Source organism: Salvia hispanica, chromosome 6, assembly GCF_029641045.1.
Source record: "Salvia hispanica isolate PSC_SH4W2 chromosome 6, Shi_PSC_v1, whole genome shotgun sequence".
NCBI lineage: Eukaryota > Viridiplantae > Streptophyta > Magnoliopsida > Lamiales > Lamiaceae > Salvia > Salvia hispanica.
This window is the reverse complement of record NC_142697.1, coordinates 17,402,049-17,428,736: the sequence shown is the minus strand read 5'-3', so window position 1 is coordinate 17,428,736 and position 26,688 is coordinate 17,402,049. Positions and strand designations below refer to the sequence as shown.

Sequence of the window (26,688 nt, the reverse complement as noted above, 5' to 3'; positions counted from 1 at the left end):
TGTTTCGATCAAACTGTTCAAAAGTTTGGATTCGAAAAATGCCCTAATGAAAGCTGCGTGTATAAGAAGGTTGAAAAAGGAAATGTTGTGTTCTTAGTTTTGTATGTAGATGACATTCTTCTAATTGGAAACAATAAAAAGATGTTGTCATCAGTGCGAACTTGGTTGTCCAGCCAGTTCGAGATGAAAGATATGGGTGATGCGGGACACATTCTCGGTATCAAGGTTCTTAGGAACCGAGGTAAGAAAATGTTGTGCTTATCCCAAGAATCTTACATCGAAACGGTACTTAGACGCTTTAGCATGCAAGATGCCAAGAAAGGTTTCCTACCTTTTAGACATGGCATCCAGTTGTCTCAAGAGATGTGTCCTAAGACAGCATCTGAGATAGCAGAGATGAGAAGAATACCATATGCCTCGGCAGTTGGTAATCTCATGTATGCTATGCTTTGTACTAGACCCGATATCTGCTTTGCTGTTGGCATGGTAGCAAGATATCAATCAAATCCCGGCCAAGGACATTGGACTGCCGTAAAGAACATACTCAAGTACCTTAATCGGACTAAGGACTATGTTCTAGTTTACAATGCAGCCGAGCTCTGTCCTTTAGGATATACAGATTCAGACTTTCAGGCTGATCTGGATTCGAGAAAATCAACTTCCGGATATGTGTTTACCTTAGGAGGTGGAGCTATAGTTTGGAAGAGTGTAAAGCAGAAATGCATTGCAGACTCTACCATGGGAGCCGAGTATGTAGCCGCTTCGGAGGCTGCAAAGGAGGCTGTATGGCTTAAGAACTTCCTTCTGGACTTAGGTGTGGTTACGAATATGCCCAAGCGCATCACCGTTTATTGTGATAACTCTGGTGCTGTGGCAAATTCGAGGGAACCACGGGCTCATAAGGCGAGCAAGCACATAGAGAGGAAGTATCATATCATTCGAGATATAGTGCAGAGAGGAGACATACAAGTGGTCAAGATTGAGTCAGAAAACAACCTGGCAGATCCTTTCACGAAGGCGTTAGCGGTAAAGCCGTATGAAAGCCATGTTGAAGGAATGGGAGTTCGACTAATTCAAGACCTCAATCCGCTTTCAGTATAAGTGGGAGATTTAGACGTTAGCACATTTTGTATACTCGAAAGTGTTTTGAGTATAAGTGGGAGATTGTTAGAGTTTGTATACTAGAAATCACGTTTCGAGTGATTGAATACTGTAAAACTCTTATTTTATTTTCCAATGAATAAAACAGATTATTTTTGTCATAATGTTGTTATGTTTTACATTTAATGGATGTTAATGCATGTTTAAATGTATAAGTTAACTTAACAAAGTCTAAGTCTTTGTTTTAGTAGACCGGTTGTGGGCGTCGTCCACTTTAAGGTAATACGGTCAGTTCTAAACAAAGAAAAATATGAATTTCACAACCTAGATGGAATTAGACTACCCATCGAGAAAGGTTGCAATGTCAGTCCGTATATTTCTAAGCCTTACTGAAATAAGATGACATTGGTGTGGTATAGCACTGAACGGATCTAACAGCAAGACTTGCCTTGGGCTATCTACTGAAAGGCGAGGTCTTGATAAATATTTATTTCTTAATCAATGTAGGTTAGCATTGAGCATACGGTATTGATTATGCATTGCTTTGACTTATCAAATGGTGCGGGTTTTTCGTAGCCCAATTATCCTGATATATTGGGCAGTGGTGATCGATATCTAGCGGTGCTAGGATTGCTATTATATTGAATCGTGCACGAGGTGAGTCTCGTTTGATAATGTCCTCAAGAGGAGCGCGAAACTAAGTTTTATTATTCGGAACCTAGCTAGTTGGAGTATGATTACTCTATGAATAATAAATGAGTGTTTCATGCTAAGTCCACTCTTGGAATTAATAAGAAGTTAATTAATTAAGTCAATAGCAGACATTAATTAATTAATGGACATATTAATCTTAAGCACGGGAAATGAAAGATAAACGGAAACCCGGATTACTTATAATTTCGGATTTGGATGGGGAGAGTTCAATATTACTTCTGTAGTGGCTGCTCGTAATATTCCAATTATAACTTATATTAAATTGTGGGTTCAATTTAATTAGTAAAAAGTAAATTGGATGAGCCCATATCCAAAGCCTTCCATAGATCCCTGTCTGGGCCCAAAAGGAACTTAATATAAATAGGAGAATAAAGGAGACAGAAAATACACAATATCTCATATTGCAATTTTCGAAAATTTCGATCTCTCCCAGCTGTAGGAGATTTCGAATTTGAGTCCTATTCCAAAAAGGATTTCTTCTGTCTTCTTTATTTAAGTCCTAGTATTCTAGTAAGATCAGCCCACACTGATATTAGAGTACAGTTCGGGAACCAGAGAGAAGATTTGTGGTCTAGTACTTAAAGCTACACGTGGAGAAGTCGCTAGCCATCTTCAATTCTTTGGAGAATTAATTAGGTATTATTCTACTCCGTAGAAAAGCATGTTTTAGGTTTTCAATATTCTTAAAGCATGATTAATTCAAGTTATGAGCATGATACATGTGATAATTACGCGAATAGATTTTGTCTAAATAATCTGCTAAATAGATCTGATTATTATGTGATTTATTTACATGCTCTTCCGCTGCGTGCACCAACAAGGGTGTGGTCAGGGGATAAGTCAAATATTTTCTCGGTATCTAACTTTGTCTTGCAGGTTGGCCATCGGATGGAGAAGGATAGCTCACCATCATACCTTGGTCGACTACCTTGGAGGAATCGAGCCCCGCCACGAGCTCAGCTTCACTTGTGGTTCATTCTCCAAGGAAGACTCGATACAAAAGAAAGATTACATAGATTAAAGTTTGCCGGTATTGAGGATGATCGATGTGCTCTATGCATGGAGGAACCAGAAACCATTGATCACCTCTTTTTTAGTTGCAAGATATCCAGTAGATTTTGGTATTTTTGTTGCAATCAGTGGAACATGTCTCTCTGCCTCCCCAAGCATACAAGGATGTGTCTTCTCTCTTAGTTCGGTAATCCTTTCAAAAACTTTGACAAGCAATTATGGATCTCCATGTTCTACGTCATCACATGGTCCATTTGGGATATTCAAAATAAGATTATCTTTCAAGCTTTCAAGCCTAACTAGGAATTCGAAAAGAGACGACTTTTTTTGCGCTTAGGCATATGGGTGAAAGGATGGTGCCCGGATCTCCCATTTTCCCCGATGCAAGCAATGGAAAATTTTGGTGACATCAGAGAATGGAAGACTCCAAGATACCCGAGCAAAGGGCTGGTGCTGGAACTCCCCTAAAATGAGGTCTCTTGACTGATTGCATGGATGAAACTTCAAATCATTGTGACCGCAGGAGATGCAAAGAGGTGTTGTGCTTGCTTGCTTTTTTGGGCTTGTCTTGGGCATGTGTTATGGTTCGTTTTCCTTGCCTTTTCTCTGCTTGTAGGCTGCTCTTTCCTCTCTTTTGGGTGTGCTGCGTGGAGTGCGTTTTCAGGGACCTCTTTGTTTGGTAGTTTTTTTTTCCTTTTGTGGTGCTTAGCTCTTGTTTTGTTTGGCTTTTTTGCTTTGGTTGTTGCTGGACTTTCTTGTTGTACTCTTTAGCTCGCCACTTTTCTAGCTTGAGCATTTTAGTTTATCAAAAAAAAAAAAAAAAACTCCCCAAGGATGATGTTTTGTATTTTCTGTCTATTATCTCTTTTATAAGTCTTTCTTCAAAAAAACTCCCCAAGGATGATGTTTTGTATTTTCTGTCTATTATCTCTTTTATAAGTCTTTCTTCTATCTGCAAGTTTTGAGTTCCATAAAAATATGGACCGCTTCTTCCATAACGTACTCAACTACAGGTCATGAGAATGGTTGCAAAGGTTGTTGGTGGCTAAGGTTTATGAAAGAATACGGTTGGTGTTGAAAAAGAGCGAACATTAAAATAGTGGCAGGTTCACGGTGTGTCATAGAATGCTTTATTTTATGTGAATATTAATTATCATAAGTGGCGGACGCAAAAATGAACGTGAGTATGGGCTAAATTTTCAAAATTTACTATGTAGTTTGGATTATTAATAAGGGCTTTTATATAATAATATGTATAAAATATGAATAAATTTTAGAACTTTATAATAGAAAAAAGTTTGAAAAAAAGAATTCATTCGGGGCTAAAGCCCCTCCCCCATTGTATGTGGGTCCGCCAAATATCATATTCAGATTTAAGCCAATAACATTAAATTATTAATATTATTATTATTATTTCAACTATTCATGTTGATATCTCCAATTGATCATGCGTATTCTTAAGTGTCATTTACTTTTCACTAGTATCTAACCCCGTGCGTTGCACGGCCTATTGAATTTTCTCATACAAAATTGAAAACATAAATTAAATAAACTATGATAAAAAAATAGAATTATATAGTTTTTTTAAATCACTAATCTAATTCAAACCAATGGCATTAAAAAATCAAAATAGCTAATAATTTTAATTATGTTATTAATAATTTTTTGGCAATGTTGAAAAATCAAAATAGCTTTTCATGATTGTCTTGTAGATTTTTTTTAATAACGTTCAAATTTTTAATTTAATAATATTGAAATTAATTATATTGTTCATCAATCCATTTAATTACTAATGATCCTACAATATTCAATAATTTCACTAATTGAAAATTGATTTAACAATAGAAATTAGTCAAGTCCATTAATAAAAAAATAATCAAAATGCAACCAAGAAATGAAAAAATTCAATGAAAAATAGAATACAAAATCATTTATGCTCATGCAGCTCTACGCCATCGCCCATCGGCCACCATCTATCTCCAATAATAGCCTTCATCTTCTCCGCTCATCGTCTCCAACACTTTCATCGTCCTGCACCGACACCATCTTCTTAGTCATGCCAATTTTCTCATATGTAGATAAGAACTTCAAACAAAAGTCAACTACAAACACCATATTGCAATTTCGAGAAATATTTCCATTCATGAATAATGCGAACATAACTTAGCGGTTGTACTATAAAATTTCGTAAAATACTTACCAATTTCAAACCAAATTTGGCAGAGTTAATGCATTCAACCCTTGATTGATAAAGTTATGGTAGATTGTAGATCACTAAGAGAAATTAATTCCATGTCTATAGTTTCAACTATCCTCTGGTAAGAACATAACAACAAATATTAGTAACATAATAATCACACTAAAAGAATGTGTAAAATGAAGAAATATAAAAAGATACTATTGATAAAGAGCAAGAACCATACCGAAATCAAATTCGTTTTGCAGAAAATTTAGTGATGGAATAGATTATAGATAAAGGTAATGAGAAAGTGAGTAATAAGCTAGTGAATGACACATATATATAGACAAAAATTATAGAGAAGTTATAGTGCGTTAAAATTTTTATTAAATTACTATGGTTAATACAATTCCAAATAGTGTGTAAAAATGTGGCGGTTACTATGTAGTGCTTATAATTGAATACTAAGATTAAATTATAATTATTAAAAATCTGTAACTGTCAAAAATTTATTAATCTTTATGAAGAAAACTTCCACAACACATTTATCACTCTAATTAGTGTCATGGTCTATAGCATGAAATATAATTAGATGAATTAATTCAAATAATTTTTTTGATTGGTGATTAATTTGTAACAGCAATATTAATAAATTGAATTAATTTTTTGGTAGACCAACCAAAATATCTACATTTTACAAAACAATCCAAAACTTATAAATATTTGCAATTAAGGTCAAAACTCGGCTTTTATATTAGTATAGATTTTCTATTTATATAACCTTTTACTATTAAAATAACCATGAATTAGTATGACATCGTTGGATGATAATTAGTGGCTAGGATTGATTGGGTTATTTATTCCGGTTATGAAAGCAGTTGTGATGTGCAATTAAAGAGTGAGAGGTGCACAAGCTGCGTGTGATCAAAGTGAACTGGACTCGAGCTTGGCTTGCGAGTTGAGGATAGCCAAAGTGGAATTCCATATATAAGGATCTAAGGGAAACAATTATTCCATTCAAGGAAACACATGATGTTCATCAAGAGCTGAAAAACATATGCAGTTCATCTTTTGGTTATGAGGAGAGAATTAGAGTGAATGTTGTACATTACGATTCTTGAGTGGTTGTGTATTGTTTGTAAGCCATCGATATCATAGTAAATTCTTTCTTACCCATGGACGAAGGTTGTTGAAGAATTCTCCTTGCATTTACATTGCTTCATTTCTGTTTACATGTTCATGATTCATAACATTTACCATGCAAACATATTATAATACCTTTAACTAAACAGGTGGCAGATTGAATATTCTTGCACAAATAATAATATAATACGACGTAGAGAAATTTACCAATTATGAATTGCTAAGCTTGTCATTTTGGAACCTTTGGTATTTATAAAACTATGGCAATTTTGTTGGAAATTTGGGCTTCCATATGATTAATATAAAGTGTATGACTATCTTTCAGTTGGTCAATTAAAGTGATTCATTAAAGTTTAAAGTTTGGACTAAAGTGTACTCCCTCCGTCCCACTTTAGCAGTCCTATTAACTTTTTTGCACTTGTTTTGTAAAAATGATAATAAATAGTTAAAGTGGAGAAATAATTAAGTGAAAAAGAGAATAATATAGAGAAGAGTCTTATCTACATTATTCTCTTTTTCACTTTATTATTTCTTCACTTTAACTATTTATTATCATTTTTACAAAACGAGTGCAGAAAAGTCAATGGGACTGCTAAAGCGGGACGGAGGGAGTATTTAGTTTATTATGGAAGTGTAGATACCATATGAGATTTTTTATTTGTTGAGGGATCCAATAGAAAATATAGTATCTTATATTTTATAATTCCTCCGTCCCATAAGAATATGCACTTTTGATTGGGCACGAGTTTTAATTAACACACAATTGGTAAAGTAGGAGAGAGGTCGAAAGAAAAAGTAATCAAAGTATTATAAGTGGAGAATGAGACACACCTCAATAGAGAGAAAAAAGTTTCCAAATTTAGAAAATGCATATTCTTGTGGGACATACTAAAAAGAAAAAGAGTACATATTCTTGTGGCACGGGGGGAGTATAAATATAAGTTAGGTTATGATCCCCAGACGTCATAAGAACAATTCGATATCTCAATATTCTCTCTACATTTGTAAAGAACGTCTCTAATCATCTCCAATCGTCATAAGAACAATTCAACCACACAGTTCAATATGGATCTATGTACGCTTCTGCTCTATAGTCTGTGTTCCTTCTATATTGTTCTTGGTTAATCATCATAAAGTTCTTTTAAATAATTATTCATTCAATTATTCGTACATATTCTATATAGCATATCCTCAATTTACTCATTATAGCCTCTTACATTAAATGTGAAAATTATTTTTTGATTTACTAGCTAGTTTATCTCTATAGCCCCAATTTCAAAAATATTATCTTCACCTAAAGAACCCTAAAATAGAAATAATAACATGCAAAGGTTCAAATATACACCATTTGCAGTTCAACAAAAAGGAAGATGCACTGAATGATTACAAATTATAGTTGAAACACTTGGCGTCGAACTAGATGGATCCTAGTAAAAGGATTAAATTTGTTTCCTCTTCTCTCCAATCAAACCATTGAAACGTCTTCCTCTTCAACGAATAACTTGTGTTGTGATAGTATAACACAACTTAGATAATAAGACAAGTTTCATTGATCCAATGATTCATAGATTTGGGTTATTTTTAAATTAATTGAGTAAACTATTATTGATCTATCTTTAAAAATAAAATTAAAAAAAAGGATGAAGAACAAACCACCACTATTTTTTTTTGATAATCAAATAGTAGTAGTACATAAATGTGTTGCGTATGCAGGCTGATTTTGTAATTAGATTCCGAGAGCTGCCGAAACTTTTCACAAATCATCCAATTTCTGGTGCTAATTGGTTTCAGTTTTTTGGATTTCTGTCACTATTTTAAACTTGGGGTTATGGGATACTGATAAATAATTTAAATGATTTTGAACAGAGAGGCTATGAAGAGTAGATTGGAGGCTATCTTTTTATAAGTATTTGGATATAAATTTATTTCTAATCATAAATTGCAAAAGACTCTCTTTGACCATGTATTAATACTCAAATAGGTGTACTAATAGAATAAATAAATGTATATCCCACAAAATTAAGAATAAGAAGCTGAAATACCAATATTTATTTCATTTGAATGGAGCAAATCATAACATAGGAGTAGTAAAATACTAGTAGTAAAATAGTAATCCCATCACAAGTCACAAGTGAATCCTGGAGTAATAATTAGTGAAGCACAACTGAACATTGGTGGAGTAGTGGCTTAACCATGATTCTTTCTTGATTTTTTTCAATTAAAGTGCACGAATAGCTCCGTGATAAATAATATTAAATCCAAAAATCAAAATTGTAATAGTATGATGTTTCCAGTAACAAGTGGAATTAACACTATAAAAAGTTCAAATATTAAAAAATAGTACACTTCATCCACCGAAATCAACACCGGGAAAGGGAAAAAATATTAAATTACTGTCGCTGCCGATGATGATATTAAGTCAACCATATTATCATTATAACAGACTCAACCTTTGACTGACAAATACACCCACCTACATCTATATAATTGTAATTATAGCTTGACATGACAATTTTTTTAATATATAGCTTTGATATTCTTGTAATTAAATACATTTAGATGTAATACTATAGTATAAGTTCTATTTGCATTTTCCAATAGTATGATGCAAACGCGACTATTGAATAGTATATATTTAATGTGCAACGAGTTGGAGTACTTAAAATTTACTTATAAGTCACTATAGTCTATAAGTACTGTTTATATTTACAAACAGTGAAAATGATATATACATACTACCTCCGTCCACGATTAAGAGTCTCATTTCTAAATGGCGTGGATTTTAAGAAATGTTAAGAAAAATAAGTCGAAGAAGGTTAATTGAATAGGAGTCTTACTTGTTTATATTACTTTTAAATGATATATGAGTGGAATGAGTTAGTTGAATATGAGTCTCTTTATCATTTATGGTAATTATAAACCGAGACTCTTATTCGTGGACGGACCAAAATGAAAAAACGAGACTCTTATTCGTGGACGGAGGGAGTATCATTTATTTTTCTGAGTGGAAGATAAACAATATCATCAACTTAAAAAATTGAGAAAATATTTATCAATTTTTATCTTCAGTACATGATTTTCGATAATTACAGAAATTAGCAGTTCGGTGGTGGAAAAAGATAAGAGATAAGAATCACTTTTTTATGATATCGAAACGTGAAGCTCGGGTGTGGTGAAATTAAGCTAATTTTATAAATTATGAACGGATCAAATTTGATCAAATATTATGATTTTTTTTTTATAATATGCCAACTAAATTTCTAGTCCTCGAGCTCAGTTCTAAAAGTTTCTTTTCTATTCTTAATTTTCTATTTTATTACTTGGGTGAAATGAAATTATAAAATTTGATCTCTAGATTTCTCTAAATTACAAAAGAAGACCTTCAATATATAGAGGTCTCCGATGAAATTAATTTTCATTTACTTTAATTTACGTCAAGTAGTGTGTGACAATCCATATTGAAGAACCAAGGCCAGTGTTTTAGCAAATTATCAATTTTCTATGTCATCTAATTTATTAATAATAATATTGACAGACTATTGAACATTAATGACTTCTTAGGTGTGTGGAACTGATTTACTTTTTGTCATTTTATTGAGTTTGTTGAGATACCACCAACCAGAACTATATTAAATAGGTACTTACCCCAGAGATTCAATGTGAACACAATTTAACCATATAGTGTTAGTTACCAATTCCTGATTTATCTCGTTAGTAAATGGATTATCTAATTAATTAGTCAAGATTTGTAAACTTCAAGGTAGTTACCTGGATTGTGAGTGCTGTGGAATATTGGATTGGACTATAGAAACTAGAAAGTAAATGTTGCTATAAGCTTTGTGGTTCTTGACTTATTTAAGGGCAGTTTTTCAAGGGGCAAGGGAAGACTTGGAGTGTATTTATAATTTCATTTCCGACAATTTTCTCTCCTTTATTAATTTCCTTCCGTTTTTTCCCCTTTAGATTGTATTTTATTTTAGTGCAAGTGAATATATTAAACTAGCTGTTAAAGCAAATTCTCTATACGACAATTATTTGAAAATGATACCAATAACATTTAATTTCAAGGAAAAAAGGTTTCTGAATTCAAGCTGTAATTGATGTGGACGACCTTGAATTTGACAATTTGTTAAGCTAAAATCCAATTGAAGGAGAACTAGTACTTGAATACGAGCAATATGTGATTAAAGTTTTATGGTGCAACGGAAATCGAAAGCAATGCAGACAAGTCAAAAGAAATTAAATAGTGCTACAAGACTTAAATAACAAACCAATTCTTCCTTGTCATTGCGAAACCTCATAAATTTCAAATTTTATTTTTAGTCAACTCTTGATAACACGGTATGCGTATATAGCAACAACCATTACTTTAATTTGGTGGGTCCACGGATCCTTCACACAGCTAAGAATAAGAAAACAAAACCAAAGCCTGTTTTTCATCAGAGATTTGATACTTTCATTGAAAATATTTATGTATTTATGATCATGTTCAGACTATGAGAGCATAGTCACCTTTACCTTATACAGTATCTCTGTAGAATAGAAGCCTTTTCTCTTCATTTGTTACAGTGAAACTAAGTAGAAAGCCATAAATAGGCAAATGAAGCAGACGAGTGCATAGACAAAATCATCAGCCATGAAAACAGCATACCTTTTTCTTGCATATCTTTCTCTCCTAACACTGTGTCTGACTCCTTCAAGAGCATCCACAACTGAAGCAGAGGCTTTGATGAGATGGAAATCCAGCCTATCATCATCTGCTTCTCTCGAGTCATGGTCCCTCAACAACATCACCAACCACTGCAGATGGATCGGCATTCGCTGCAACGGCGGGGGATCTGTCTCGGGGATTGATCTCCCCGGTGCAGACCTTGAAGGGACATTGGACCTGTTCAATTTCACTGCATTGCGGAATCTCACCACTTTCAACCTCAATGGGAATGCTCTCAACGGCTCCATACCAGCTGCTGTTGGCAGCCTCTCAAGGCTCACTCTCTTGGACCTCTCCAGCAATCTGTTTGACGGCGCCATTCCACCAGAGATCGGCCGCTTGACAGAGCTTCGATACCTGAGCTTCTCCAACAACTATATGGTTGGAGAAATCCCATATCAGATTGGCAATCTGAGGAAGGTTAGCTTCTTGGATTTGGGCTCCAATTACTTTAAAAGTTCTGACTGGTCTAGATTTTCCACTTTCCCTTTCCTAACTCACCTTAATCTTTACTACAATTCTCTCACCTTGGAATTTCCACACTTCATAACCACCTGTCTCAACCTTACTTTCCTTGATTTGTCTCTAAACAACTTCACAGGCCAAATTCCTGAATCATTATTCACCAATTTGGTCAAACTTGAATATCTTAACCTCACCGCCAATTCTTTCCAAGGGCCCCTCTCACCAAATATCACTAACCTCTCCAAGTTGAAGGATCTGAAGCTGTTCAATAATTCGTTTACAGGAGAAATCCCTCCTTCTATAGGCCTAGTCACAAATCTCCAAACTCTAGATCTTGGAATGAACAGCTTCAACTCCTCAATTCCCCAGGAGCTTGGCCTGTGTAACAAGCTGACCTACTTAGCTTTAGCCCAGAATTCATTCTCGGGGCCTTTGCCACCAACCTTATCAAACCTGAACAATTTAACTGAGCTTGGACTTTCTGGTAATAGGCTGACTGGTGAAATATTGCCCCGTTTCATCAAAAGTTGGACCAAACTAATCTCACTGCAAGTTCAAGGCAATGAATTCAGTGGGGAACTTCCATCAGAGATAGGCCTGCTCACAAACCTCAATTATCTGTTTCTCTTTAACAACTCTTTTTCAGGCTCAATCCCACCAGAAATAGGAAACCTACAAAATTTGTTGGGGCTGGACCTTTCAACCAATAACTTTTCAGGTGAAATACCTCCAACAATTGGAAAACTCACAAATCTCCAAATCATAAACCTTTTCGCAAACAATCTGACCGGAACCCTCCCCCCCATTGGAGATCTAATGTTCCTAGACACTCTTGATATCAGCTCCAACCGATTGAGTGGGGAGTTGTCTCCATCCATATCGAGCCTTGGCAATCTCACGACTCTAAAGATGTTCGGAAACAACCTCTCAGGCCGCCTCCCGCGGGACCTGGGTAAAAACAGTCCTTTTTTGTCCAATGTTAGCCTTTCGTTCAACAGCTTCTCTGGGGAGCTGCCCTCAGAGTTATGCAGTGGCTTTAACATTGTAGAATTAACAGCCACCGGAAACAGGTTTTCAGGGCCACTTCCAGAGTGCTTGAAGAACTGCTCAGGCTTAAGTAGAGTGCGGCTGGAAGGCAACCAATTATCTGGAGATATTTCAGAGGCTTTTGGAATCCATTTACAGTTAGATTTCCTCTCTCTCAGCAGAAACCAATTTACTGGCCAACTTACACCAAAGTGGGGACTGTATCCGCTGCTCACAAACATTCAGTTAGACCACAACAGAATCTCCGGAGTGATCCCGGCTGAGATGGGGAACCTTACTCAGCTGCGCGTTCTTGCCTTGGATTCAAACCAAATCACAGGTGAAATCCCTGCTGAACTGGGAATGCTTGGGGAGCTGATAGCTTTGAATCTGAGCAACAATGCCTTGAGTGGAGAAATCCCACAAACTGTTGGCCAATTGACAAGGCTCCTGCGTCTCGATTTATCAGGAAATAAACTCACAGGAGGCATCCCAGCGGCGCTTGGGAACTGCGAAAGATTGCTGAGCTTGAGCTTGAGAAATAACTTCATTTCAGGGAGCATCCCATTCCAACTTGGAGGGTTGACGAGCTTACAAGTACTGCTGGATATCAGTAATAACGCAGTTTCAGGGACGATACCACCTTCCTTGGGAAAGCTTACCTCTTTGGAAATTCTCAACGTGTCTCACAACAATCTTTCAGGGAGAATTCCAGCAGAATTGTCTGGAATGGTCAGTCTGATAACGTTTGATTTCTCCTACAACAATTTGTCTGGCCCAATCCCCACTGGGGGTGCTTTTAGGGAAGCACCTGCAGGAGCATTCGGAGGAAACACTGGTTTGTGTGGAGCTGCACAAGGATTAACATCTTGTGATGAAAACTCACCAAGTCGAAATAGGACAAAGATTCTTGCTGCTATAATTGGTTCAGTTGCTAGCCTACTGGTTTTGGCAACCACCATTGCTGTATGTCTCATCCTTCGGAGGAAAGCCAAGAAAGATGACCAAGAAAGCAAGGGCAGTGCCACATACGAATATTCTGAGTCACTCATTTGGGAGAGAGATGGGAAACTGACTTTTGGAGAACTTGTGAGGGCAACTGAAGATTTTGACGAAAAATATTGCATTGGAAGAGGAGGATTTGGAAGCGTCTACAGAGCTGAATTGGATGCTGGACAGGTTGTAGCAGTCAAAAGGCTCAACATATCAGATCCAAGTGATACCCCACCGATAAATCGCAATGCTTTTGAGAATGAAATTCGAACACTGACAGAAGTGCGACACAGGAACATAATCAAGCTCTATGGGTATTGCTCCAAGGAGGGTTCGATGTACTTGGTCTATGAGTATGTCGAGAGAGGTAGCTTGAGGAATATTCTGTGTAATGATGAGAAAATCACGGAACTAAGCTGGGCAACGAGGGTGAAGATTGTTCAAGGAGTGGCACATGCGCTTGCTTACTTGCATTATGATTGCTCCCCTCCCATTGTACACCGTGATGTAACAAGCAGCAACATTTTACTGGAGTTCGACTTGGAGGCAAAACTCTCGGATTTTGGTACAGCAAAATTACTGGCCTCGGACTCATCAAATTGGACGACAGCAGCTGGCTCTTATGGTTACATGGCACCAGGTATGACTTATCCTCACTTCAGAATTCGATCCATTATAAACCTGCACCAATATATTTTTGATCACAAGTCATTTCCTTGTTCAGAGCTAGCACTTACCATGAAGGTCACAGAGAAATCAGATGTATACAGCTTCGGAGTGGTGGCGTTGGAGGTTATGATGGGAAGACATCCAGGGGAGCTCATATCTTCACTATCAGAAAAGGCAGCATTGGATGGTAATCCAGAACTATTTCTGAAGGACTTGATTGATCAGCGGCTTTCACCTCCCACTGGAATAATGGCAGAGGAAGTGGTTTTTGTAATAACTACTGCATTGTCATGCATAAGGACCGCCCCAGAGTTGCGGCCAAACATGCGTTCTGTTGCACAGGATCTGTCAGCTCATACACAGGCATACTTACCAGAGCCTCTGGGAACAATTAAAGTGAGCAAACTGTCAAGTTACTCAAAATAGTGGAAATTATGTAATCAAGAACTGTACATGAATAAGTTTTTTTTTAAGTGCCACCAAGATATCAAGAAGTGTTAATAGATTTATCTACTGAGTAAATTGATCTCTTCCATGACAACAATATATATGTGAAAGGGGGAGTATAATGTTAGAAGATAGAAAGAAAAATAGAGAGAACACAGAAGTCAACAAAGAGGACAACACTTGGCTCAGGAAATGAGAGAATCATACCAACTTATTTTAATTGCATCCCAAGGCAATATGCCTTCCATAGGAAGATACAAACTCTTGTTTTCCTATATGAGAAGACTTATATAGGAAGACATATGTGTTTTGTATCATCCAAGCATTACAATGTAGTCTTTAAGCAATTCCTCTTCTTTAATTTCAGTATTTATTTTCCACATTAGATTCTATTTTACGACGTGACGAATAAGATACAAGTGATTTACTGAAGAAGACAACCAAAAGAAACTCTAAATCAGAATTATGAGACAATTTTGTGAAACTATGAGTAAGAACGGAGCAAAAGTTGCATTAAAATCCAGCATTGAAGTAGATGAAATTGACAATTGATTTACATCATCCAAGGAGTAAAAAATGGGCAGATGTGAAACCCTGCTTATCGGAGATCCAAGCATATTGGTTTTACTAATGTTGATGACACAACGCACTACACATAACAAGATATAAGCGGAACGAGCAAAAAAGATGAGAGCAATAGGACAGCTTGTTGGTCTAGCAATCCACCCCACATTGTTTGAGGATGGGGCCAGTTTGTTTGGGCAAGAAAGGATCGATTCGGACCCAAACAAGTGAGAAGATTGAAGCTAGAAGAATTGACCAAAGAACCACAATTGTCGGAGTCCTGTTTTGCCTTCCCATCAATCCCTTGAGGAATGGATAAAGATGAACAATAACCCAGAAGGCAAAGAAGAGCTTCCCAAAGAGAGGACCCCATGAGCCATAGCCGTTGTTAATTGCACCAGAAATTCCCGCCACTACACCAACTATATTTATGATGATTAACGTCGTTGGTGGAATAAGAAGAGTTGTCCATTTGAAGAGGTAGAGCTCCCCGAACTCAGAATCATCTGCTGTTTTTGATGTGACTGTGAAGTTTGTATCAACTCCTGCAAGGACCTTGAGAAGACCTTGGAAAACTGCAAAGAGATGTGCTGAGACACCACCAATGACCCAAAATTGTTCATTGCGCCACCAATCCTCAATGCTAACTCCGCTCCATCGGAGCTCAAGTACACCTGTTGCTATGATGGACATAAAAAGTGCAATAAACCATATGCTGGCCAGGTTGTTCAGCTGCATGAAGTATAAAGAACATATCAGCAACAGTCTCCATTACCAATAACATAAGCTTTAGCCCTAAGTTCAAATTTTTAGGTATGGATTCCAGAAAAATCTATCCAATCAATTAATTTAAATATATCGTGCTGTGATTTTTTGAGGTTGATGATACTTACAGTTGGAACAATAAACTTTCCAGTAAGGAGACACACTGCTGGGAGCGTACAGTAGGCCACTAGAGCAATGGAAGTGAATGGGTACACGATGGTGTTGATATAAGCAAGCCTCTCAAGCCATTTGAGCTTTCCTCCATAACCATACCAAAGTGGACAATGACGACTAAGAAAGATTTCAACAGAACCAAGAGCCCATCTAAGAACTTGGTGCAACCTATCGGACAGATTGATTGGAGCTGATCCCTTGAAAGCCGCTCTCTTGGGTGTGCAGTACACAGACCTCCATCCTCTACAGTGCATTTTGAATCCTGTCAAAATGTCTTCCGTAATCGAACCATAAATCCATCCAAGCTGTTGATCAAACGAGTTTAAAAGGTATCATTAACGTGTAGATACAAACACATTTTAAAATTAATATTACAGCAAGGGTACAGGCAATAGGTTTCACTGACTGAAAGTATCAAGTAAAATAAAGTTCATTGACTCCATCAGAAATGACCTTGCAACGGCTTAGTGTTTCGACTTACCTCTTTACCCCATTCAGTTTTTTCTTCATACCCACAACTAATAACATGAATGGCTTCTTTGATAAGTGCAGTTGGGCTACTCCCCTCAGGCCGACCACCTTCCTCCATAAGAGTCGATGCGATGAAAACTGGTGACATTCCAAACCTTTTCTCAAAATTCTTTTGGGACATAAGTGATGATTTTTCCAAGTCATCGTATCCTTCGAAACCTTCTTCAATTTCTTCAAGATCAAAAGCTGGACCAGATGCTTTCCTAGTGTACTGTTTACCCATCATTTTCTTCTTCTTGCTATACAGTCCGCCAAGACCAAGCAGAGCCTTAAGTCCTTTCTTCTTAGACTTTGGCTTCCGTGATCCACCACAACAGCAGCAGCACCATTTAGGCCAGCAGTCACAAGTCATCTTGGCCCGCTTCTCAGATGCTGGTGGATCATAGCCATACAATGCCTGCCTGTTAAAGACACACCCAGTTCCAACATATACTGGTCCTTGGATGCCATCGAGGCCTTTCATGTTGATCTGTAAAATGGCATTTTGTAGTATCAGAATTAACAATATAGATTAAGAAAGAAGTGAGTGCACCTGTAGTTCGTATTATCATTCAAAATGCATGAAAATGCAACTATATACTGCACAACTTACATCAAAGAAGACAACATTGCGGTTAGCATATCTATCATGGCGATCAATTCCATCAAACCTCTGTGGAAACTGGACATAGCAGAGCTTCTTCCCAACTTGGGGATCCATCAAAAAGCACATAGCTTCCCGGACAGCCTTGCTGTTGTTGACGTAGTGATCACAATCCAGATTCAACATGAATGGTGCATTAGTAAGCACTGCAGAAACTCGAATCTGTTGATTGAGCGTATAAAAGGTCCCAAACGTCAGCCACATGAATGTCGCACTAAGTGAAAACTGCAGTGAGATGTTTGAATAGCAGCCACTTACCAGTGCATTCATTGCCCCAGCCTTCTTGTGGTGCTGATAGCCTGGGCGTTTCTCACGTGACACATACACTAGCCGCGGGAGTTCCTTGCCTTCGATATCAAGTGCACCTTCAGCTCCCAAATAGACCTGCAACAGAGAAAGCTTCTCTGTCACTTACACTATACCAGGATCACTAGAATTCCTAATTATAAATCAACCAGTTGATATAGAACATAAGCATCATTCCAGGAGTACATTTTTTCGTAACAGTAGTTTTTGTACCTGAATCATGCCAGGGTGATCACGGGTGTTGTTCCCTGGCCATGGCGTGCCATCTTGCATAACCCATCCTTCTTCTGGTTTCTTCTGAGCCTTAGACACCAAGGCATTTATTCTTACTTTGAACTCTTCATATTCTCTCTGAAACAGTTAAACACACTTGAAGACCTATCCATCAAATGATAACAGAAGACACAAATTTCCATGACTTACCTTCATGGCCCTACGATCCTTCACAAAAGTAGGCTGAACCTTATCCTTGAGGTAGTCAATCTTCTCGGAGAAGTAAAACTCAGGTGCCCTTGGCTCAATGCTATACTTCTTGCAGAAGGGCACCCACCTCCTCGCAAACTCAGCAGTCTCAGCCAATGCGTCAAACAGAAGCATGGATGCGCCATCATCAGACACGTAGCAACTCACCTTCTCCACCGGATAGTCAACAGACAAGATTGAAAGCACGGTGTTTGCTGTTATAATGGGAGGCTCCTTAAGAGGATCCACTGAACTGACAAAGAAATCAACCGGGAGGAGCTTGCTCGGCTCGCCCTCGCGCTCAAACCTCAAGGCAAGGCGGTCGAGGTAGGTCTCCCGAGTAATAGGGAGCCATTTGGGGAACTGATCAAGGATCCAAGACACACCAAACCATATCTCACAGATTACAGATATAAGCCACAGGGGGAATGCATCATAAGCTGGGGTCAAGATTCTAAAATGGAAGAAGAAACACAGGATGACCAAACGTATAACAATCACAATGCGGTAGGGGCTGATTAGCCGTGAAGGGATTGGGACTTTCCGCCATAACGGTTGCCGAGCTTCAGCCACACTGATTGAGAAATAACAAACAATTGGCACAGATATCACAATTTTAGCTGAAAAAAATCATAATATTTCGAGTCGAAACCATAAATAGGTTTAAAAATCAATACCGAAAATAATCGTCGTCGTCTTGATCATTTCCTCCATCTTCAGGTTTGGTAACGAGGCCTCTCTTCTCTTGTCTGGTCTTCCATTTCTCCACCCTCTCCTTCCATTCCTCAGGGGTGTAAGCTTCCTTTTCACCGTCGAAATCTTTGCCTGTAACTGTATAATATTCACGTGCTCAGCAAATTAAAGTAGCGATTCTGTGGAAAAGGGGCTTTGAAGTATGATTACCGCTCCCTGCGACGGAAGGAATGGCTCCTCCATTGATATGACTTTCGTGGTGACTGTAATCGCCATTAACATTATGTTCCTGTCATGTGATGCAAAATGTTATTGATCCGCTATCTCTATTGCTTCTGCTCTCTCTTTTTTGAATTTTCTTATTTCAACTTTTTAATTTCTGTTTTCTTTTTAAAATTTTCTTAACCACCGTAGATTACAAATAAAGTTTGAGAAAATTTTTTATTTTGTTTTCAGAAATTTTTTAAAAACATGTGATCTAAAAAAAAGATGAATCAGATTAGAATGATCAATCTGAAGTGTATTGTTAAAAAACTATAAGTGAAAAGGGATGTTGCTACTAGCATTTTAGACGTTTTTATTTTCTCTTCAATCTTTTTGTGTATCAATGAAAACTGAAACTTATTTATAAATAATTAGCGTTATAGTAATGAAAAGCAATGTGAGAATGAATTACCGAAGGTTGATGGGTGGGATTCTTGAGCTGGAATTCCTCTTCAAAGTCATCCTCAGCATCGTCTTCATCACCTTCAACCCGACGACAACCTAATGATTGGGTTAATATTTAGATCCAAACATGAATCATCATAATATTTTAATTTCATTGAATATTAATTTGAATTCGACTGACCAATCTTGACTCTATGAAACATAGTTTGTAATAAAGCAGACGAACCTTTGTGGCGCTTGTAGCGCGTGTGGCACTGAGGGCAGCTCTGCTGGCCCTCAGCCCTCTCGTAGTCGTAGCAAGGCTGGCACACCGGAAATCCACAAACATGGCATGCGACAAACATCTCCCCATTCTCCTTCAAATCTATCTCATCTCCGCATATATTACAAGTTTTGCTTTTCAACGTCGCGTTTGCATGAGTTTGAACCACACCATCGTCCTGCTATTCACATCCATGCATGCATATTAGCATCACCCCCGAAAAAAGGATGAAGAAGAAGAAAGTGAGTTACCTCGTGGCGGCCATGGGAGCCGGTGTAGAGGCCAGCCATGGTGGAAATGAAACAAGTTATGAGATGAGATGGGGAGGGAATGAAGTGAGAGTTTTCAAGAAATATATATTCCTATTTTCACAATGGGGAGAATGTTGAGTGTGTGTGTGTACGTACCAGCTTCTTGGTGAGGAGTCGGCATTGGTTGGAAGATAAGTTAGGTGTGTGTGTGAGAGAGAGAAAAGAGAGACATTGCTTGCTAATTGCTCTTCTATCTGTCACTATGGGAAAGAAACATCATATTTGCCTCTAAAATATCATGTGACCATCCTTGTAGACTCTTCAACTATAATGTGTGTTATAGAAATGTATATTTGTATTACACTATTATTGAAATTGAGGTGATCTTTTCTCTCTGTTTATTAGTATTGTTTTGGTTTAGGCATCAATATCGCCAACTTCTGGATCCCACACCTGATAGCAAGTAAGTATTTTCCTTATGATAGAGATTTTTCTTTATTATTAAGCATAAAATGAAATTCTCCATCACACTACTACTACTACTACCAGCTTTTTTTTAATATTCTTTGAAACCTCTTGTGTTAATATTTTATTTCTATGTTTTTATAGTTGTCTTCTGGTTGTTGGGCCTTTTGCAAGCAACGATTTTCATTTCATAGAAAGCAAAGGTCTCCAATAGTAACTTGAATCACACTCAATATCAGTAACAAACACACACACTATCAAGTTTTTGTTATGTGATTCAAATCAATTGGGCTCTACACAAATTTCATGCCATAAATCCTTGATTCCAACCTTCCTTCTCCGATTTAATGCGTCAGTTTTAGGTTTGATTGACATAATTCATTTCAGAGGGATTAAAGAAACTCTCATGCTGAAAAGTTTTTAATCCTAACCCTCATTTTCATTGATTTACTCAGATCAGCATGTCAGTTACAAAATTAGAAGTCACGGTGAGATATTTTGCATAGTGCCCAAAGACGAAATTTCTAAGCAAACTCAACTAACAAAGATGTCTGACAGTTGACATGTTCAAAGAAACTTCATATTTACAGAAACCATATTACTAAATAATGGCTTAAAATCACTACGACATAATAAGCTTACACGTCTACGAGAAAAATTCCTCATTGCTAGTGTCTGAGGTGAAAAAACTGAAAAATCCATAAGGACCCTCTAAGACAATCAGTTTGAGATACCCTCAAAAGTAAATTTCGAGACGATGAGGCAATGCACACAAAGCTTCGTTAAACCAGAGAGCTTTCCCCTAGGGACTGGTCTTTTGTTTATCAACTTGGTCCTGCTAGCATCTAGAAGATAACATGGAGCTTAATCATGCACTTTTGCACGCTTTGACGGTTGCTCCTCAACTTCTGCACTGGAAATCTGAAGAACTTCGGTGTTAGACAGTTCTTGTTTCTCTCCCACTAGCTGGCGATCTTCTCCTGATCCAGAGGGAATATTAGCCAAGTCACCTCTCATATTACTTTTATCAGTTTCTACTCCCGAATTATCTTTGGTAGGTGAATTTTGATATGCATTTTTTAACTCTTTGAGAGGGTCCTCGCTGGTAGATGAATCCCCCTTGACCCACTCTGGCCCCGATTTGCACTGCTTCTCAAACATCATCTGAAGGTACTTTCCTTGTTCTTCAATTCGTAGCTGTAGATTTCTTTGGATCTGCAAAAAATAATAACCAGTGTCAGAACAGTACGAGAAGACTAGAATAGCCTCCAGTATATACAAATACAGTGACGCTTTGCATATTTATTACACGTCCAATGGATACAGATATACAAAGGCCATATCAGCAGTCAGCATTATGTTCTGCTTGTTTCCCATTTTCTGAAACTAGCAAATGTATATAGAGTTTGATTCAAGTGTGCCACTAGTTTGGGCATGTTGACAAGGAAATACTACGCAGGCTCAGTAAGTTGGTGCCTAGCGGTCTCTTGCAAAATTTTCACAAATCAAAACATCATACCTCAAGTTGTTCATGAAGCCTCTTTTGTACTTCCATCTGCAACCGCAGAGCTTCAGTGATCTCAATACCCCTGATCCATAATGTTCATGGAGCACAATAATCAGCCAGAAAACATAAAGGTATAAAGTCTCTCGACATTGATCTAAGGCATATAAAATACAGGACTTTTTATAATAAAAATGTCATGCATTGTGCCAGATCCAGATTGCTTGTAAGTGCTGTCTTAATTTAAACCTTGAAACCAACATTTGCAATTTATGTGAACGAAAACAAGACAGATTCATAGTTCACAGACTAGTTATCCTCTTGAAACAAAATATGTATGATCATGAACGAGGAAAGTAATTTATGTTCAAAATGGTGAGGCTCTCTGGAGTTCGCAAAGGAAATACTTCCTTTTCATTTTTACAGTCATTATTCAGAATATAAAATGAGAACGCAGTGTTCTTTGATTGGAATCCCATGTGGAAGAGCTATCTGAAGCTCATGCTGAATCCCTACTGCATTTTTATACATTAATTGTTTGTGGTGGTTCCCTGGTTTCGAAATTTTCTAATGTCCAAAACCTATAGCGTTATCCTTTCACAAACTTTAATAGCATAACCAGAATCCTACTTGCAGTCCTGCTGTTACAGGTTAGTCAAATTATTGATACACATCTTCAACTAATAGCATAAACCTATAAAGTGACTGAGGTAAGTTTTGTACAAAAGGTAACAGTAACTAAACACAGAATCCAGGAGGCATGAGTTGTGGCTTGTGTATGTATAAGGGCAGGGTAGCAGCTATAAATATTTCTCTGAATCTGATGCAATTATACTCTTGACTAGTGGGAAAAAAATAAAAATAAACATAAGATTCATATGGCCATTACAGATGGACTGCCCTCCCATATGGAAAGGGCTTCTAGACCAACTTATATAGTGGGGTATATCCTCACCCCTAAACTTATTTCCCCTGCCTCTAAATCAATGAAGAGACCAATTTGCAGACCAATTCATATAGCGCGCGTGCACACACACCCGACAAACTTATTCAATTATTCTCAAATAGGGACTAGCCTGTGAATTTGGTGATTACATACTAATCCAAGAGTCATGTACTAATATTGAACATTAGAAGGAGCGCAAATGATCAAACAAAATAAATATCAACGGAAGCACTGCAAATAACCTACAAAACCATAGAGATAAAATATGCTTAACAATTTGTATAAAATTATTATGGCTAATATACCTACAGTTTCTAAAACTGTCTGTTTCTATTTCCCTCAAGAACAACATGCATTATACGAAAGAAAATATATCCATCTCAGATGTAACGACCCAACAAAGGGAAGTAAACTTACGTTTTCAAGTCGAGAGATGAAAGTTCTTCAATTGAAGTCTTTCTCTCCAAAGATTCTGCAAGAGAAAACATGGCTTTGATATTATGCAAAAATATACAACTGATTATGGGAGAACCGTATGGCGTATCAAGTATACCAGTGGTCTCTTTCAACCATTTTAAGGTGATGACAACTTATAAATATGCAACCAAGGGAAAGAAAAAGCAGAACAAAACTAAAAAAAAGTAGGAAAAACTTCTCATATAATTATGACGCTTTGATGACATAATACTATGGAATTTTAGTGGTGTGTTGGCCTAGCAGTAGAGCAGTTAGTGCATGAGGCCAAAGGTTACAGGTTCGAGTCCATCATGGCGCGGTCTTCAAAATTTTAATGTTGCAATTACCAGACATACAGGCCCACTAAAAAAGTCTGTAATTTTTAATTTGTAAGTAATCTATTTGACATGGAGAGAGAAGGCACAAGAAAAACAGAAGGCTAGTATCTACCTATCCATGCCATGGGATACAGGACAGAAAGAAAGCAAAAGTGCATCTAAAACAGTTCGTCAATAAAAATGAATTGGTATGAGCTACATGCATCTGATGTTATATAGCAGTGACTGGCAACATAATAATCAAGTACAACTGTAAAACCCCTTTTTCAAACAAATGGAGAGTGAAGAGCTAAATAGCATAAATTGCCACATACCTTCTGTGCTATCAGGTTTATATCTAGCTGTACGGTACTTCTGCAGTTAACAAACAGATCACACATTTAGCAAAGAACAGTCAATTTGAATCATGATAGAAGTAGGTCTACAACATGATTGTGTAATGTGCATACCTGCAGATGGCTTTTAACATGATAGATTGTCAAGCTCTCAACTTTCATTATTTTCAGGACACCCTTGGGAGTAGCCCCTGCAATCAAAATTCAAAAGTGGAGTAACAAGGTGATTTTCAGACTCATGGATCCGTAAGCATTCTTCGGACGCAAAGTAAGGGCACCTACTTTCGCTTCCACCGAGTTTGTTGACTGCCTCCACAAAGGCCTCATGAAGTTCGGGAGTCCAACGCATGCGCTGCTTGGCTTGAGCTGAGTTTGTGGAGGATGATTGCCCAGTAGCACTGCTTATGTCTTTATATGTAGCAATAGGTTGCTGGGATATTCGGTGTTGCATTGGCACACATGTTGACTGATTTGACATTTGACGCAATAACTATGAAAGAAAGAAAGAAGAGGTTAGGGGGGAACAAAAGCGGCAACAAAAGAGTTATCATTCGTGCACAGATGAATGGTATTAAACCTTTAGCTCCGGATCCACATTACTTGCATCAGCAAGAATCTCATTCCAATCAGATGTCAAAGGATCATTATCAGTAATGAGTTCATCAGCCCAATCTTGCCACTCACCTGGTTTACCAAGATCCTCGGGTGGTACCTCAACAGAAAAACTGTTGCTACCATCAGGTTGACTATTCTGAAAATTAAAAAAATCAGGTGGAGCATCTGTACTCCAAGCGTTCATATTATCCTTGTTAGAATGGCTTGATGCAGTCGATTGGAGAAATCCGGAACCACTAGAATGTTGTACTAAAATGGCAGAACTGCTATTTGTTGATTGGGAAATGAAAGGGGATTGTGATGGATGTTGTTCTTGTTGCGGAGTAGATGAAAACTGAAGATCACTAGAAAATCCTGAAGATGAAGAAAACATATGTCCAACAACCCCTTCGCTGGAAGGCAATAGTGGAATGACTGGTGGAGGATGCTGGTTGAATACCCTCCTCTCCGTGGAACCCTGATGGGAGTCAGGAAAGTTGGGGTAATTTCCATCTTCAGAAGTCAAAAGCACAGACAAAGAAGAAGATAAAGCTCCAGACGCCCCACAGTTACCAAGCTGCCCAGCACATGGTCTTTGAACAGATAAAGCTGGCTTTGTTCCCATTCTTGGTTGGTATGATCCTCAAAAGGTTAAATTTACTTTAACAACCAAGCTCAGTTTCTCCAGGCCCCTGTGTAACATAAAACACAAATGCATATAGGTGGTTCACAATAAGAATAAAATTTGAAGGAAAGCTTGCAATTAACATCGTGGCTTGTATATGCTTAACCATTTGACAACAGCAAGGCAAAAATTTTATCACTTGTGAGTTAAGGCACAGGCTTTCGCATAGATTAAACATTTAATTACATATTGCAGCATGAAACCTACTTTTACAATGGCCAAATGCAACGCAACCAGAGCTGTTCTTGGATATTATGAGGATAGAAGCAAGCATAACTTACTACAAGGTTCATATATGAAAATGGATATGTGCCTGGTTGAATTCTGCCAAAGTCACTCCTATGGTAACTCTCATGCAAGTAAAATTAGAGTTGTTTTTATATCTGTGAGCAGTATTTCTTCCATGTAATCAACTGAGGCAAACTGAAATATATGGTGTCATGTAATCTTAAAGAACACAACTCTTTAACCTAACTGAAAACTAAATCATACATCTTGGTTCTCATAATCAAGAGAGGAAGATGTAGAAGCAACCCCCCATTTGGAAACAGCCCAATCATAAAGAAAGTAAGAGTGAATGAAGTTTAACAAATGATTTACTTTTGGCAAAATGGTATTTTAATCAACCATGCATCACTAAGTTTCTTTCATCTCATCCCATGGGCTATGTATCTATCAAACAAAAACAATTCCACTGATTGACTGGCTCTAGGAATGTGATGTTTTACTAGTACTAGTGCCAATTGCAATTCTTACATAGTCTTGAGCGCTATGAATTTTTCCCCATGAACTTAACCAGCATGCGGCAATCCACCATGCACATTCCATCTTCCCCAATAGATCCCAAAATTCAACTCTTGTCAACTCAAAACACCTTACAAATCAACTTCATATCATAATAATCTCAATATTAAAAAACCGACAGGCCGTCAAGAACAACATAATCCTAACAGAAAAACACAAAGGGGAAGAGAGCCTCAATCCATTACCAATTCAAAAACTCCACGCAAAAAATGAATAATCTTAAAAATCAACACAAAAATTGACACGCTTCGTAATTCATAATTAAAATTTCTTTATGAACATCGAAGAATAAACGTGAAGCCCTCACCTAAAACCACAAAGGAGTCATATAACCAGTGAGCAGACAAAGATCAGAAAGATGGCTGAGCTTGCTATAGGCAGACGATGGTAGAGCATAGCTGCGAGCGTGCAGAGGCTTCGATTATAAGGACAAAATCTGGACTTTTCTACGGGTCACGATTCACGAACCCCGGGAGTGCTTTAACGGTACAGTAAGAGTGCGCCTTTTTTCCTTTGCCTCTCTCTCTCTACAGATATTTGGCTTCTTCCAATTTTATGCTTCTGTTTTTCATATTTTTTATATTATTATTTTTATTAAATGTTTTAGTAATGACTTAAGTTTTTTTATTTGTAGCAAAATATGTAAGTCGGATTTTTTTACTACTCGAAAATATATCTCCTCCAGTATGATCATTTTTTTAAATTCTTACATTTGTTTCCTTGGAATTCCTAAGAAAATAAATCATTTTATTGAATTCAGCTTTAACTATGCCGGTGATTTT

At 37.3% G+C, this 26,688-nt stretch overlaps 3 protein-coding genes across 6 annotated transcripts; 1 reads left to right on the top strand and 2 right to left on the bottom strand.

Moving 5' to 3' along the window:
• Window positions 1-10,581: 10,581 nt before the first annotated feature.
• Window positions 10,582-14,534, top strand: LOC125207614 (uncharacterized). The gene is made up of 2 exons (XM_048107022.2): window positions 10,582-13,983; window positions 14,068-14,534. Exons 1-2 carry the CDS (start codon window positions 10,785-10,787, stop codon window positions 14,436-14,438), a joined length of 3,570 nt encoding a protein of 1,189 aa, XP_047962979.1. The 5' UTR covers window positions 10,582-10,784; the 3' UTR covers window positions 14,439-14,534.
• Window positions 14,535-14,950: 416 nt separating this feature from the next.
• On the bottom strand, window positions 14,951-19,922 carry CESA4 (cellulose synthase A4). Of its 3 annotated transcripts, none has more exons than XM_048107024.2 (12): window positions 19,780-19,922; window positions 19,493-19,706; window positions 19,274-19,362; window positions 18,808-18,886; window positions 18,582-18,735; window positions 17,866-18,478; window positions 17,656-17,793; window positions 17,395-17,520; window positions 17,086-17,298; window positions 16,444-16,962; window positions 15,917-16,267; window positions 14,951-15,755 (listed from the first exon to the last, which is right to left on the bottom strand). In XM_048107024.2, the coding sequence occupies exons 1-12, from the start codon at window positions 19,816-19,818 to the stop codon at window positions 15,174-15,176; spliced, it is 3,117 nt and encodes a 1,038-aa protein (XP_047962981.1). In that variant the 5' UTR covers window positions 19,819-19,922; the 3' UTR covers window positions 14,951-15,173. The 3 variants fall into 3 exon arrangements, with proteins under 3 accessions (XP_047962981.1, XP_047962980.1, XP_047962982.1); XM_048107023.2 differs by having other exon boundaries at window positions 19,493-19,709; window positions 19,780-19,906; XM_048107025.2 differs by having other exon boundaries at window positions 18,582-18,729; window positions 19,493-19,709; window positions 19,780-19,906.
• Window positions 19,923-20,765: 843 nt separating this feature from the next.
• Window positions 20,766-26,442, bottom strand: LOC125205963 (protein PHOSPHATE STARVATION RESPONSE 1-like). Of its 2 annotated transcripts, XM_048105198.2 has the most exons (9): window positions 26,214-26,442; window positions 25,859-25,976; window positions 24,401-25,109; window positions 24,106-24,313; window positions 23,938-24,014; window positions 23,803-23,842; window positions 23,112-23,166; window positions 21,764-21,833; window positions 20,766-21,459 (listed from the first exon to the last, which is right to left on the bottom strand). In XM_048105198.2, exons 3-9 carry the CDS (start codon window positions 25,040-25,042, stop codon window positions 21,109-21,111), a joined length of 1,443 nt encoding a protein of 480 aa, XP_047961155.1. In that variant the 5' UTR covers window positions 25,043-25,109; window positions 25,859-25,976; window positions 26,214-26,442; the 3' UTR covers window positions 20,766-21,108. The 2 variants fall into 2 exon arrangements, with proteins under 2 accessions (XP_047961155.1, XP_047961154.1); XM_048105197.2 differs by lacking the exon at window positions 25,859-25,976.
• Between the last annotated feature and the right edge of the window lie 246 nt (window positions 26,443-26,688).